Source organism: Toxorhynchites rutilus, chromosome 1 (genome assembly GCF_029784135.1).
Source record: "Toxorhynchites rutilus septentrionalis strain SRP chromosome 1, ASM2978413v1, whole genome shotgun sequence".
NCBI classification, from domain to species: Eukaryota; Metazoa; Arthropoda; class Insecta; order Diptera; family Culicidae; genus Toxorhynchites; species Toxorhynchites rutilus.
Genome location: NC_073744.1, coordinates 52047932 through 52064875, shown reverse-complemented (window position 1 = coordinate 52064875; position 16944 = coordinate 52047932). Strand labels below are relative to the sequence as shown.

Sequence of the window (16944 nt, the reverse complement as noted above, 5' to 3'; positions counted from 1 at the left end):
GTTTATTTCGCTATCTTATGGACTACAAGTAAAAATTACACGAAGCTTCGAAGTAAATTGTATTTCTCAAACACTGAAGGGGTAAAAAATGATTTTAAATAAATCAAAGCCGAACTTCTTGAAATAAACCGATTCTTCAGGATCCAGTTTTCTTTCAGTTTTTCTAAGAGCAATCTTCCAGTTTCTTTTAATTGTTGGTAACTCTGCTTACATGTATATTTGCAAAGAGGATTTCCACAGGTATATTATCGGTTATTATTTTAGAATGAAAATTTTTTAATAACAATAACATTTTAGTTATTTTTTTTTTTATTCAAGTGAAAAATTTCATTCAAAATTTGAACAAATTTGGAATGCCTTCGAGTCCTCTTGTAAATTGATGGAGAATAGTTTATGGGTCCATTATTTTATTTCAATTATCTGTGCAAAATTTTAGCTAAATTGGACATGATTTAGGAGTGCCTCAAATCGCTCAAAGCTTTGTTTTTTTACCCCCGAACACCTTCCAAGTAGGTAAATAAATTCGGAGTTTACAAAAAAAAACAATTGATGCCAGATGTCTTCAAGTTGCATGAAACGTCGAGATTTAGTGTTATCTCGAAAAATTTCTCTTGTCAAAAATCGACTCTCTGAGACTTGTTTTTTCGGAACTATTGAAAATGGCCATCTCGATTTTCCATACTTCCCCATACATACTTGTCCCGCATAAATTCCCCGTCCCCATCTAGTCCCCGACATTACTCATCTTTTCATGTTTTGATTGGGCAGTTCCGATTAGTGTTTGCCTTTTGCGATCCGGCGCAATTTCATTTGATTCGGTACAGCGACACCCCAATATATAAATTCACCGGTTCCAGGTTGGTTTATTGTTGTAAGCTCAGTTAATTGATTTTGGCAATGTGGGCGATGATTGGATACTCTCCGATGCAATGTGAATATGTAGCGTATGTGAAATACATCAAATAAGAGGTAGTTAAGCCCCCAATGAAAAGAGTCAACATTGATTTCTCACAGATGCAATGTGTTTTTGACGTAGGACTACGTCTTTCATTCCTGTACTGGGGGTAAGTTCAAAGTTTCGAAATCGAGAGAGTGACGCTGGACTGCAAGGTTTTGAACGTTCATACCTCTTTAACGGCTGAATGGACTGGCACAATAATCACTTCATCCAAAAGATAAAGTGTCAACGAGTTATATGATTGTCACTTATTGGTCCAAAAAATCGTTTCAATAGCTTAATAATTGTTTTGAAAGCAAGCTGTTGAAGTCATAACAATCTAACTCATTGATGATGATTGGTGATCGTAATGTGTTCCCGAACACGGACGCAAAATCTAGGCACCTGGAGAAACCGTCATAGCGAATTCATGCAAGCTGTGATTTCTCTTTCTCGCTTGCATTAGTGTTTGGGAAACCATAGCGGACACATGCAAGGCGTGAGTACTTTTACTCGCATCAGTTTCTGTTCTGCTTTCGCATGGGACAGTCATGAAAAATTGTTTGCGTGTGAATGCGTCCGAGCGGAGGAATATTCGCACCCATTTCCGCATTCGACTTGATGTTCCCGTGATACAATCCAATAGCATCAGTTTCTGTTATGCTTTCGCTTGGAACAGTCATGAAAAATTGCCTCATCACGATAGAAACGAAATGAATTTTATACAAGGTTATATGGACTTTATTTCGTTTTTACCATGAAATGGCGCCCTCAGTTTCTATTCTGCGCATGGAGTGATCATGAAAAATCTCGTGTTATTCTCACGAAAACAAAAATCAATCACGTATCAAACATCTTCAGTTGCTTTTACAAGGCCACTCAAATTTCATCGGTTCGTTTTGGGACCACCAACAAGTTCGAAGGAGTTGAATTTTGTGTTAATAAAAATCCCTTACTTATACTCATCCACCCACAAACTGAAAAAAAAATTTCAGCAATATTTCAAAATATTCATTCATTCATTAATTAAGAATTGATTCAGATGCAATTTCAAATGAATAATTACCGAGCCAACGGTAGTCCTACGTCTACCTTGCGGTTATATCACAGATATAACCCACTTCTTGTTTTTTGAGTTTTGTAGCAGTAGCAGTAGCTTTCTTCTTGCTGGTCGCCCACTTCACAGCAGGAAGTTTGGGTCTTTTGACATAGGACTATGTCTTTGATTTCTATATAGGGGGAGTAGCTCTACGAAAAATGTAACTGTAATCAATCAAAGTTTTCAAACGCATATTACTCAAAGTCATTATTGCGACATATGTTGTGTTGTAAACCATTAGACAGCAAATTTATCCAGCTTTTTTTTTACTTGAAACACGAACAGAGAATATAGAAAAAACGTTAAACAATTTAACGATTAAAATGGGTGTGTTTTTTTCGATTGCACTAACCACTTATATCCTCCCTGACGCGTCAAAGGCGAATGAACTGCAAAGTTTAGAGCCTCTTAAAAACAAAGAACTGAACTGAACTCCCCGACGCAACGAACAATTTTGTTGCCTAAATACGGGCGTAAGCTTACATTGCGAGTCAATACGTGTTATGAATTATTTTTTATTTGTTGTGTTGTCAATTCGTGCTCAATTCAATTTCATCAATGGATTTTTTTCGTGTAGGTCTTGCTACTAATAATTTATGGAATGTTGGTCCAGGATATTATGATATCGAGCATGTTGTTTGGTGTTGTCTCCTTCCCCCTCCATTAGCAGAAATTAGCACTCAATGAGATCAGTTTACTACAGCAGCTACACGAACTTCCGAATCAGGCACTAATGGCCATAGGACACTTAACACGTTGAGCCCCGCGTCGGTCCCTAGGGGCCGACGGTGAACTTTTTGGTAGGAAAGCGCTGACTGACTGGGACTGAGAGTTACAGAATCAGAAATTTAAAATCTATACGGTTTGTTTTCGGATGTTTTACAAAATGTGAATACTTTCTAGTCGAATTCCTAACTGGGATCGACCCTGATATTGTGCAAACGTTCTTGATACGGGATGAATGGAAAGCGCAGCGAAAAAAATTGAGGCTCAACGTGTTGATTAACATCACCTGGCTATAATGTTATTACAACCCCTTACAAACAATGTTCCGTATAATGTGGCAACGAAGAAGAAATGCTATTTTTATCTATAATATATTTCTCTAGTCATAGATTTATTTGGCTTAGGCTTATATTTATATAGATCTTAACTATTTTGACTTGTGTTGAAAAATGATGAATTATGATTCTTTGTCTTTTTCTGCAGATAAACAGGAGAAAAAGGGGGTTGGAGGGTGTCTGCAAGTACATATACCCAGCTTAGCGAAGAATCCGGCCCTGAACGAGTAGATATATCTCATCATCCAAACTACGTAACGCAATAGGAGAGAGATGACCACAATCATCGCACAATCATCAACTGCCGCTAATTCGCATTAGCAGCAGTGAGATCGATCGGAGAGAGATAAAAATCCTCGGCTAATCTCAACGAGAAAAACATCGCAAAACCCAATCGATAGGTCCTGGAGAACTCGTATCAAACGATAGAGTTGAGTTGACTTGGCACCGCCAAACCAACCACACGGAACCCAGGACCCAGGCTCACCGGACAAGTTTATTCCTTTGTTAATTATTCTTTGTTGTAAATAGTTTCTAAATGTTAAATGTAAAATTAATAGTTTGTGAATTATATGTAATACTGTGTAACAATAAAAAGTGTGTGAATTGTAAAATTGCGGGAGAGTCCTTTTATCAATCCCCATCTATGTGAGGGAGAAGCCACCGGAATATCGAAGGAAGGACCCACAACTCCCCCACATAAGCTGGTCCTTCGAACCGGATAAGGACGCATCAAGAGGATTCATACACTTTCATCAAAAGGAACACCGACGGCGCAACGAAGAATATCATCAGCTTTGTATCAGGTGCTCTGGACTGGACATCCGTCGATGGAAAAGGTTTTCCAGGTGAGTTGGACCGAAACCTATATGTCCAGCCGAGCTAGGAAAAAAGGTAGATTCTAATTCCGGCATTCGATTTCATCTGCATGGTCTACCATCTACCCGCGGAAAACAATGGCATGTGAGTTTATTGTATGAGGACAAAGGAATTGGCAGCCAGTGTGACTTCAAACAATAGTACAACAAAGCGCTATTGTGCATGCTGAATGGACCCATAGGAACATAGGAACAATAGGAACCATACAAGACAATACTCCTTTGGATACTGGAACCAGGAAAGGATTTTCGGCACTCGGATAATTCCCGGCAAATTTATTGGCTCAATTGGATCTTGGTTATCAACGCGTTTCCTTGGATGCTGGCAATCACAATTGCCAACAATTTCCGGTAGAAGAGGAGGCATCAAATTATATTTCTCTGGGTGAGTCTAAGAGCAGTATATGTCTGCCAAGCTAGGTTTAGAGAAATACACAATTTTGAGAATATTTTCCTCTTCGATTCACTTTTCCTGCTGATCACCTTCTGTTACTATTGAGACTCGATATTGCACATAAAGGAAGTATTGTGGCACAACACATCCTATTATATTTATTCTGGTTGTGCAATATATATGAAGAGCTAATTGGGTACACACATTTCGGATCGAATTTGTATGTTTGTTGTACATTTGGAAGCAGTACTAGTTTCTCCAGGTGAGATACACTGGTATATGCCCAGTCAAGGCTGGCATTCTATTGTTACTACACCAAGTTTTTCTCCCCGTCCTATCCAAAATTCCGAGTTTTTGAACGTTGATGGGGTACCCGAGCAACGTTAACTGCTAACGCTGGTGAGACTGGAATCTTTATTGCTACAACTGGGCATCAGTGACTGTTTCGTCAGGTCAGTGAAAGAATAGTGTATGTCTAGCCGAGCTAGGCATCCTATATTGCTTACTGCATCCGATCCTTTCTGTTTCTCCATACTGGGTTTAATTACACATCGCCATGAGGAGTACATCATCATCCAAAAAACCGTCGTCGTTGAAGGTGCTGACAACGAAGTTGAAGGAGATGCAAGCTACTGTAAATGACATCGGGCATTTTGTTGATCGTTACAAGGAGGATACAACCATCGGTGAGGTGGAGGTTCGCCTAGAGAGATTGGAAAACCTTTTGGAAAAATATGGTGAGACGCTGATCGAAATCAAGGTGCACGACGATTTTGATCCCTCCGATGGGACCTACGATGAGGAGCGACAGGAATTCTGTGAACGGTTTTACCACGTCAAATCCTTTCTCAAGGATAAGATGAGAGGAATGACGGATCTACCAGTGAAAAACCAATCGGTCTGTTCAGAGGATAATCCTATTCCTCATACGCATGAGCACGTTCGTCTACCACAAATCCGATTACAAACGTTCAATGGGGATATTGACGAATGGATCAGCTTCCGAGATTTGTTCATTTCTGTGATCCATTCGAAGCCGGATCTTCCAGAGGTAGAAAAACTTCATTATTTGAAGGGCTGTTTGATAGGGGAACCACGAAATCTAATCGATCCTCTACAAATTACGACGACAAACTACCACATCGCTTGGGAGATGCTGCTGAAGCGATACAATGACAGCAAACAGCTAAGAAGGCGCCAGGTTCAGTCACTCTTTTCGCTGCCAACGATCAACAAGGAATCCATTGCGGAACTGCATGAGCTACTGGAAGGTTTTGAAAGGACTGTGCAGACGTTAGATCAAATTATCCAACAGGTTGAATATAAAGATCTCCTGCTAGTGAATATACTGACGTCACGGTTGGACCCTGTTACTCGCAGAGGTTGGGAGGAATTCACGGCTAGTAAGGAACGAGATACCGTGGCTGATTTGACGGAGTTCATTCGAAGACGGATACACGTATTGGAGTCAATGCCTATGAAGACCGTTTCCAACTCACAACAACCTGTAACCAAACCGAAAGCTGCTGGGGTAAAGGCCAGTTTCAGTACGGCGACAGTGGTTCGCTGTATAGCGTGTTCTTCCAATCATCTTTTACACCTATGTTCAACATTTCTCCAGATGAACATGTCAGATCGAGAGGCACTTCTTCGAACTCACGCTTTGTGTCGAAACTGCTTCAGAACGGGCCATCAGGCGAAGGATTGTCAGTCAAGGTTCTCATGTCGCAAATGCAAGGGACGACACCATACCCTGGTGTGCTTTAAGTTGGGGAAGGATGGCGGGACGAGCACAGCTAACAGTGGTAAAACCAGTAGCTCGAACAATCCAATTGGGGGCAAGGGCCCAACGAATTCCACTCATGTTGCAAACCTAGCATCCAACAGTATGATTTCCGGCACCGTACAGCAATATTCCTCACAAGTCCTGTTAGCTACAGCAGTCGTGCTGTTGGAAGATGACGATGGCAACCAATATCCAGCTCGAGCGCTACTCGATTCCGGGTCCGAGAGCAATTTTCTCTCCGTAAGATTAAGTCAATTCCTGAAGGTTAATCGAGATAAGGTGGACATCTCAGTATTAGGAATCGGACAAACATCAACCAGGGTAAATCAACGCATTTATGCTACCGTCAAGTCGAGAGTTTCGAATTTTTCCCGTGAGTTGAACTTCCTCGTACTGCCTCGAGTGACAGTGAACTTACCCACGGCCAATGTGAATACAATTGGGTGGAAGATACCAGAAGGGGTAGAGTTGGCCGATCCTTCCTTCTGTATATCTAAGAGCGTGGATGTCGTTCTAGGGATCGAATCCTTCTTTGACTACTTCGAGACAGGTCGTAGAATCAGCTTAGGAGAGAATTTGCCATCGCTGAATGAGTCGGTCTTTGGATGGATTGTCTGTGGTGGACTGTCCGTAGTAAATCATCCCTTACGCATAAATTGCAATATGTCTACGGCTGAAAAACAAAGCAAAGGGTTTTCACCGGAGGAGACACGGTGCGAGTTGTTTTATGCAAATACGGTACGGCGAGAGACAGATGGGCGGTTTACTGTTTCGCTACCGAGAAATGGAGACGTTTTGGCGCAGTTAGGCGAGTCGAGGGACATCGCTTTGCGACGGCTTCATGGGACCGAACGACGGTTAGCCAGGGATGACGGATTACGGGAACAGTATATCGCGTTTATGTCGGAGTATCAGCAGCTTGGACACATGCGGAAGGTAGTTGGTGAGGAAATTAATCCATGTCAGCGTTGTTACCTGCCACATCACCCAGTCATCAAGGAGGCAAGCACAACGACTAAGGTTAGGGTGGTGTTCGATGCCTCCTGCAAAACGAAATCCGGAAAATCATTAAATGATTGCCTCTTGGTGGGCCCAATAATACAGGATGACTTGAGGTCCATTATCCTACGATGTCGAATCAAGCAAATCATGCTGGTTGCGGACGTGGAAAAGATGTTCCGCCAAATCAATGTACACCAAGAAGATCGGTCACTACAATGCATCCTTTGGCGCGAATCACCGTCCGAAGAGGTATCAGTCTACGAACTAAACACGGTGATGTATGGAACCAAATCAGCTCCGTTTCTTGCCACGAGAACGCTGAAACAGCTAGCAATGGAGGAGGAACAACGATTTCCCATCGCAGCAAGAGCCGTTAGCGAGGACACGTATATGGATGACGTGTTAACAGGAACTGATGACGTTGAAGAAGCGTTGCGACTGAGATTCGAATTGGAAAAGATGATGGAAAGTGGAGGTTTTCGATTGAAACCTGGAAAAGATGATGGAAAGTGGAGGTTTTCGATTGAGAAAGTGGGCGTCAAATCACCCAGATGTTCTAAGAGATGTTCCTAAGAGTTACTTGGCAATTCCCGATTCAACGGGCATAGTTTTGGACGCTTATCCTTCTGTGAAGACATTGGGTCTAATATGGATACCTAAAAAGGATGTTTTCAAATTTCATTTCACTATACCTCCTGTGGAACATAGCGAGGTTCTTACGAAACGGCTTATTTTATCCCGAATTGCTACTCTTTTTGACCCAGAAGGGGATATTGGTCCAGTAATTACAACTGCCAAAATATGTATGCAATCCTTATGGACATTGACCGATCAAGGTGGAAATCGGTTGGACTGGGATCAGCCACTGCCTCCCACAGTGTGCGAAAACTGGAAAACATATCAACAACAACTCCCTTTGCTGAACGACATTGAATTCGATCGATGTGTTGTCATACCAAATGCAGTGGATTTCCAAATTCACTGCTTTTCTGATGCGTCGCAGAAGGCATATGGTGCCTGCATTTATTTGCGTAGTCGAGATGAGGAAAACAACGTTCTAATACGTTTGTTGACTTCTAGGTCCAAGGTTACCCCTCTCAGAGTGCAGACAATCCCCAGACTCGAGCTTTGCGGTGCACTTCTCGGTGTTGAGCTCTTCAAAAGGGTACAGCGTGCACTCAAAATACAAGCAGACGCATTCTTTTGGACAAACTCTACCTGCGTCCTCCGATGGCTTCAATCACCTCCGGCAACATGGGTTACATTCATTGCAAATCGGGTTTCCAAGATACAGTTGGCTACAGAAGATTTTCACTGGCGACACGTTCCCGGGATCGACAACCCCGCTGACTTAATATCCAGGGGACTCATGCCTAGCGAGATTCGCGACAACAGCTTATGGTGGAAAGGTCCAAGCTGGTTGGCTATGGACCAAGAAAATTGGCCATCCCTACCGAATCATATGCCAGACGATGAAGGGAGAGAGGAAATGCGTTGCTGTGTAGCAACAGCGATAGCTTGTCCGTATGCAGATTTCAACGAAACGTTTTTTGCAAGATTCAACTATTACACGCAGTTGATACGGAGCACTGCGATATACCGAAGGTTCATAAGGCTACTCCAGAAAAAGGGGTCAAAGGGCGCTGGTTTTCTAACTACATCTGAACTGCGAGAAGCAGAATCAACGCTTGTGCGGTGCGTTCAGCGAGAGACGTTCGCACAGGAGCTCAAGGCGCTCAGAAATGGAAAGTTAGTCCACGGAAAATCCCCTCTACGTTGGTTTAATCCGTTTATTGATAAGGATCAAGTTCTACGAGTCGGCGGAAGGCTCAAACACTCTGCGGAGTCAGAGCAAACGAAGCACCCAATGGTCCTTCCAGCTAAACATAGGTTTACACGGCTACTGCTTCGTCATTACCACGAGAAATTACTGCATGCGGGTCCTCAGTTGTTACTAGGAACCTGTCGTCTTCGTTTTTGGCCATTAGGTGGCAGAAGTGTTGTGAGACACATAATACACCAATGCCGAACGTGCTTCCGGGTTAAACCACGAGCCACTCAACAACTGATGGGTGAACTACCCTCGCCACGCGTTACAGCAGCGCGGCCTTTCCAAAAATCGGGCGTCGATTACTTCGGACCCGTTTATATTCGACCAGGGCCACGACGAACAGCGGTCAAGGCATACGTAGCCTTGTTTGTGTGTCTTTGCACCAAAGCGGTGCACCTGGAGTTGGCATCAGATTTGTCTACGGAGCGTTTCCTGCAGGCGTTACGAAGGTTCATTGGTCGCAGAGGTCGGTGCACTGATATCTACTCCGACAACGGCACCAATTTTGTCGGAGCCCGAAATCAGCTGAAAGAGCTTTTAGTCAAGCTGAAAGACCGTAATCACCATGAAATTATACAAAAGGAGTGCTCTGCTGAGGGCATCAATTGGCACTTCAACCCCCCTAGTGCGCCCCACTTTGGCGGACTGTGGGAAGCAGCCGTTCGCAGTGCAAAATTTCATCTCCTGCGGGTGATTGGAAATCATCCTGTGTCCATCGAAGACATGCAGACACTATTAGTGCAAGCAGAAGCATGCCTCAACTCACGGCCGATGACAGTTTTATCGGACAATCCCAACGATCTGGAGCCATTGACTCCAGCACATTTTCTGATTGGAGCCTCCATACAGCAGCTTCCAGATCAGGACTTCCAAACGATTCGAGTGAATAGGCTCAAGCACTGGCAACTAGTTCAACGTCGTCTGCAAGATTTCTGGCGCAGATGGCATCGGGAATACCTCAGCCAACTTCAAGGGCGATCGAAACGGTGGCGTGCCTCCGTAAACATCGAGATCGGAAAACTTGTAGTCCTTTGTGACGAGAATCAACCTCCAACCCGTTGGAAGATGGCCCGAATCCAGGAGCTACATCCAGGCACCGACGGGGTGTTCCGGGTGGTCACCGTTAAGACGGCAACAGGGTTGCTGAAGCGTCCAGTGGAGAAGATCTGTATCCTGCCAGATCCAGATAACGAGAAGGAAGTCATAATCAAATAAACAAACCAGTCATTACCCTTCCCTTCCTATCCCAATCGAAGAGGAATTCTTTTATTCTTTTCAGAAATACGGCTATTTCTGGGTGGGCCAGGATGTCTGCAAGTACATATACCCAGCTTAGCGAAGAATCCGGCCCTGAACGAGTAGATATATCTCATCATCCAAACTACGTAACGCAATAGGAGAGAGATGACCACAATCATCGCACAATCATCAACTGCCGCTAATTCGCATTAGCAGCAGTGAGATCGATCGGAGAGAGATAAAAATCCTCGGCTAATCTCAACGAGAAAAACATCGCAAAACCCAATCGATAGGTCCTGGAGAACTCGTATCAAACGATAGAGTTGAGTTGACTTAGCACCGCCAAACCAACCACACGGAACCCAGGACCCAGGCTCACCGAACAAGTTTATTCCTTTGTTAATTATTCTTTGTTGTAAATAGTTTCTAAATGTTAAATGTAAAATTAATAGTTTGTGAATTATATGTAAAACTGTGTAACAATAAAAAGTGTGTGAATTGTAAAATTGTAAAATTCATAACTCTTACGCTAAGGGTCATTAGTTCAATTCTCACTCTCGAAATTTTCCCAAAATGGGAGTAACAGTGACGAACCAGCCGAAAGCTTTGAAAGTCACTATATAGTGACTAGGGTAAATGATCTTGGTTTGTCCAGTCGAAAATATGATCATGCTTTGCCCACTTTTTTGAATGCTCTAATTCAGCGCTCCTGTGTCAAATAAGGCCTTCGAATGTTTCGAAACATATAAATGAAATTGCCTTTTACATGATTTATAGTAGTTTGATAGTATATTTTTACGAAATCACACGTATTCAGACCTTTTCTGGATTACAACACTTATAAATATTGTAAACATCATGCTTGCTCACCATTTGTATCGGATTTACATAGCTAAACCATTAAATTAACGCATTTTGATGAACTCAATTCTGATCATGAGTTGTCCAATTCAATAGTGTTGTTTTGTCCACATGATTTCTATGGCAACCGCTTGGCGCGCTGCAGTTTGTTTATGTTTGTTTATGGTGTGCTTCGCGCATAGCAGAAGTATGGTTTTTCTGTGTTGATTGTGTTGAGGTGAACACTTCTAAAATGCCCAAGAAAAGACAATATTCTGAAGAAAGCCTAAATTATGAATAACTCAAGCAATGATAAATGCAACATCTAATTGTGAATTCGAATGTTTTCATTCAAAAATGGAGATTTCTAAAACCGGATAAACCATGATCATTTTTTTGGGCAAACCATGATCAGAGGTGGTCAAACCATGATCATAATTCTTCTTTAAGGAAAATCGTTAAAAAACAAAAAAATTGAATAATTTCAACACCTTATGGTAGTATTAGTAACTAGAGACTTGGGGCTTTTCAACAAACCCAAACTCGTATCGATTATGTGTGATTTTCATGAAGAAAAATCGATTTGCATTTACTATTTAGTTGCGTAAAAACACCCCAAATAGGACAAACCAAGATCATTTACCCTATATATTAAAAAAAGAAGAAAAAGGGTAGTAATGGCTTTAATGGTATTTTGTGTACATTTTTGAAAAGAATGTGGTTCCGGATTCTACCACGTTATCTCATCTAACCAGTTTAAAGGATACAAGTTCATATAGGCCATGGTTTTTTCAGGGCTTCCATTTGATGTTTCAGGAGAGAAAAAATTACAGATTTACGTATAACGCGTAGACATTTAATCATTTTATCATTCAGGGTCTTTCAGATTGAACGCTCACGCAAAAATATCGAATAGCTCCTTATATTTTTTTTTCACTCCGTCGATGGTAACACTGCGATGGTTTTTAGTGTCAAGATGTACAATTTACAAGAACGTGTATTTTTAGTGATTACTCGAGCAACCGAAGCCTCAATGAAACTTTGTCCTCTTATGGTAAGAATTTCAACAATTCTCGTCGTCGATCACTTCCTCTGGGGGTACGTGAAGTACCGTTTCTGTGTTAATAAGCTACAAAATTTGGAGGAACTTGAAGAGTAAATAACTCGGATTTTCAACAGCATCCAAGTCGTAATGCTAGAGTTTTGCATGAAAAATTTTGTTCACCGTTTAAAACGCGTTATCCAAAAAGGGGTGGTCACATCGAAAATGTCCTGAAATAAGCTTTATTTTCGTTTATTAAAAATAAAAATCGGTTCACTTTTGTAGAAGTTATTAAAATTTGTTGCGTGAGCGTTTAATCTGAAAGACCCTGTATAACAAGTAGACATTTTATGGATGCAGTGGCAAAACATACCATTTCTTCCCACCGGCAAAGATGTATTAAGGCTTCGCCCTCGTTTTCGAAACTATGAACTTATACCCCAGTATAGAAATGAAGACGTAGTCCGACGTCAAAATTATTTTTACATAAACAGATCTTGAAAAAAATGTCACGTTAAAATTTTCAAAAGGTTTCAATTTCTCCCCTTTGGCTCACCGTGACTGGTTCTCTCTCAGATCACGTCAATTAGAATAACCATTGATTAAAATGGTTCATCAGTCATCCTCGCTTTCAACGCTCGTCAATTCTTTCCCTAGTCAATTCAAATTATGTTGCCGGCGAATGCCATAATGCGAATGACTAGTCCTAGTCGAAGCGAAGCTACTGAGAGGAGAGTCGATTTGAATTTTTCATCTTCGAAGATTTCGGGCCCTGGTCAGGGTACTAAAACGTTGACGAAATCACACTCATACGTATGTAAAAAGCGGATTTCAAGCCAATTCCGGGGAATGATTTTACAGATAGAGACAAGTTCGAACATTCTGAAGTAGTCAGAATAATTGAATAAACGGAGAAGATAAAATTGAACATGCAAACAAGCCAATTGTGATGTAAGAAACTTGATGAATTAAGGCTAATGTATAAGCATCCGTATTCGAAGACCAAATTGAATAAAATGAAGGAAGCTAAACTTAGTTCACTCATATCAATCAATAACCTGAGAATCGGATGACAACCATGAAAGACTGAATTCTGCCGAAACATTTTGTTTGCTTCAATTTTATAGAGAATACCATTCATTGGACGAAATGACCCCAAGACTGAAGTATGCTGAACAGTCTGAGTGTGCAAAATATATCTCACACGAGATATTTTGCGTCCAATCTGGAAAGCCAGTTAACAAAATTCCATGGTGAATGTATAACGACTAGAAAATACTTATTCAAATATCATTCCGGAAGCAGAACTATCACTTTCAATAACCCATCGCAATTTGTAATGTTCCCAAAAAGTTGGAACCTGCATTTTAACATTAATTAAAACTTTTCCCATCGGAACTGGTATACCCAATCAGTTGGATCATCCCGAGCTGTTCAGTAGATTATGTTCCCAGTATTTTATCACTTTGTGAACCGCTGGTAACTCGGCGTGAGTTCGTTTATTTGGTTCTTCTGTGATATATAGGAAAAGTTGTGGGTGGAAATAAGTTGGAATTGGGAAATATAATTCCTAGTCATGTGAAGTCACGGGGAGGTGCAATAGACACTCACACAACCGGTGATCCGGTGCAGTTGAGGTGTGACAATATCCGGTGGCTAGCTGAGGGAGGGATGAATTTATCATGAGTATTTCCATCATCCTGATTGGGGCCAAAGGATGAAGTCCAACAAACGTTGCTTCGGTGACACTTTCGTACGAAATATTTGTAATGGAGTGTGATGTTTTACAGCGTCATGCTCGTGGAGGGGATTACTTTTTATGTTGCAACTTTCGAACACGATGTTTGGCGAAACGATGGCATGATTATATATTAGTACTACGTTTTCCACCTACTTCGTGATTCAACCCTTTTCATTATGAGGCTGCGATCGTTATGTGCTGAAGCAGTCGAATTGCTGCAACCGGCGTTCGCGAAATCTACTTATCAGAGTAATTTGAAATTGAATTAAGCTATCAGCCTACCGTTAATCTCTGTACAGCATTTGCTCAAACGTCGCAACAATGGAGAACCACATACAATTTAGCCACCATAACACCATGTGTTTTCATTCGATGTAATCGCTTATGTAGCTTGAAATCTAATACACTAGTGTAGACTTTGAGAGATTAGTAAAGGGTTTTTCATTCTCTTCCTTATCTTACCACATGTAGTAACCACCAATCCTAATCCGATCATTCAGATATCCACAAATATCAGCCACTGAGCCAGATAAACGCAAGTGCCATACCCTGTACAGAATTAAATTAATGTTTCGTCGTACAATGAAGTTATAACTTTCCTCCACAAAGTATGTTGATTTTATCCGGGTCGATTGTGATGCGTAAGTTATAACTTTTGCTCCGTTTCATCGGTAGCAGATACACTATATTGAAGGACACAACAGTTTCCACCGTGAACAGATTTTTATCTGTAACCCAGGTTTCTTTTTCCAAGGTTATCGCTGGACGACCGTGATTCATGTGAGCCAACATATTAAGCTGTCAAAAAAGTCCTGCGGTATTTTTTTTTAATTTTCATTTGTTCATAAAATTAGTTAGAATCATCTGTTTTAATTCAAATATGCGCCGTTTTGTTCGATGACTTGTTCCCAATGAGATGCCAACTTCATAATACCCCTGTTATAGAAGCTCGCTTCCTTATTGGCAAAAAACTCGGATAGCCAATTTTCACAGGCCTCTTTTGTGGCTAACTTCTGACTACCTAGCTCGTTCGCCATGGACAAAAACAGGTGGTAGTCACTTGGTGCAAGGTCCGGACTATACGGCGGATGCAAAAGAACATCCCATCCGAGCTCCCGGAGCTTCTAGGGCGTCACCAAAGAAGTGTGTGGCCTGGCGTTGTCCTGATGGAAGACAATGCGGCCTCTGTTTATCAAAGATGGCCTCTTCTTCATGAGTGCTACCTTCAAGCGGTCCAGTTGTTGGCAGTACAGGTCCGAATTGAGCGTTTGGCCATAGGGAAGCAGCTCATAATAGATTATTCCTTGACAATCCCACCAAACACACAGCAGAACCTTCCTGGCCGTTAATGAGGGCTTGGCCACCGTCTGAGCCGCTTCAGCGGGCTTTGACCACGACCGTTTGCGCTTCACGTTGTCGTAAGTGACCCACTTTTCATCGCCAGTCACCATCCGCTTCAGAAACGGGTCGATTTTGTTGCGATTCGGCAGCGATTCACATGCGTCGATACGGTCAAAGATGTTTTTTTGCGTCAACGTGTGTGGCACCCATACATCGAGCTTCTTTGTGAATCTAAGCTTCTTCAAATGGTTAATAACGGTTTGATGACTTATCCCCAGCTCTTGGCCGATGCTACGGCTGCTACTATACCGGACTTTCTCGGCTAATTCAGCGATTTTGTCGCAATTTTCGACGATAGACCTTCCGGAGCGTGGCGCATCTTCGACGACCTCTACACCAGAACGAAAACGTTGAAACCATCGTTGTGCGGTGGAAATGGAAACTGTATCGGGTCCATAAACTGCACAAATTTTATTGGCAGCTTGAGATGCATTTTTGCCTTTGTAATAGTAAAGGGTGTGTCACATCAAATTGCATCACGGAAAAAACGCTGTAGAAATTTAATTTTTAGGAATTATATCTTCATCTTTTGCTTATAATCAGATAAGAGTGTATATATCACGTTGGCCATGCTTCACTGTCAATTTTTCGTAAATTTGGAAAAATGTCGTCGAACGAAAAAGAGCGTCGTGAATTAATCCTGTGCACTCATTTCGAGAATCCGGAGTTGTCACATCGGGACATCGGTAAGATGCTGGGAATCGTCCAATCCACGGTCAGCAGAGTACTAAAACGATACTTCGAGAACCTAACCATCGACCGGAAGGTGAAGAATGGCAAAAATGGATGCTCCGTCAGTGAAAAAGATCACAAGCGCGTAGTTAAGCAGTTTAGACGTGATCCGAGAAGTTCGGTCCGGGATGTCGCCAATAAGCTGAATTTGTCAAGTTCATTCGTCCAGCGGACCAAGCAGCGGAAGGGCCTGCGTACATACAAGGTTCAGAAGGCTCCTAACCGCGACGAAAGGCAAAACATGGTGGGGAAGACGCGAGCCCGGAAGCTGTACACCGAAATGCTGACGAAGCCGCATTGCCTGGTAATGGACGACGAAACCTACGTCAAAGCGGACTTTCGTCAGCTGCCGGGCCTGTTGTTCTTCTCCGCAGAGGACAAATTCAGCGTTTCGGAGGAGATTCGCAAGCAGAAACTATCCAAGTTTGCCAAAAAGTACATGGTGTGGCAAGCGATCTGCTCTTGCGGAAAGCGGAGCACCCCCTTCGTGATGACCGGCACGGGAAACGGGCAGGTTTACCTTAAGGAGTGCCTACAGAAGCGCTTACTACCACTATTGAAGCAGCACGAGGGCCCGACCATCTTCTGGCCAGATCTCGCTTCGTGCCACTATTCCAAGGACGTGTTGGAGTGGTACGAAGCCAACGGGGTCACCTTCGTGCCAAAGGAAATGAACCCGCCCAACGCGCCGGAGCTTCGCCCAATAGAGAAATATTGGGCGATTATGAAGCAGGCCCTCCGGAAGAACCCAAAAGTTGTCAAATCGGAGGCGGACTTCAAGAGAAAATGGATTTCTGTTCAAAAAAAACTACAACTTGACGTTGTACAGAACCTTATGGACGGGGTAAAGAGGAAGGCATACGGGCTTGGGCTCGAAGTATGAATAAAAAGAAAATGCCAAAAGTTGTTTAATAGTTTTTATTTCACTGTCTAAAATTTTCAAAAGGATCGGTCTACTGGG

At 42.3% G+C, this 16944-nt stretch overlaps 2 protein-coding genes across 2 annotated transcripts; both read left to right on the top strand.

The window, feature by feature from the left end:
- The first annotated feature begins 4925 nt into the window (after positions 1 to 4925).
- Positions 4926 to 7730, top strand: LOC129780856 (uncharacterized). Its single transcript, XM_055789144.1, has one exon. The coding sequence runs from the start codon at positions 4926 to 4928 to the stop codon at positions 7728 to 7730; it is 2805 nt and encodes a 934-aa protein (XP_055645119.1).
- Positions 7731 to 8526: 796 nt separating this feature from the next.
- Positions 8527 to 10203, top strand: LOC129780840 (uncharacterized). The gene has a single exon (XM_055789143.1). It carries the CDS (start codon positions 8527 to 8529, stop codon positions 10201 to 10203), a length of 1677 nt encoding a protein of 558 aa, XP_055645118.1.
- The last annotated feature ends 6741 nt before the right edge of the window (positions 10204 to 16944 follow it).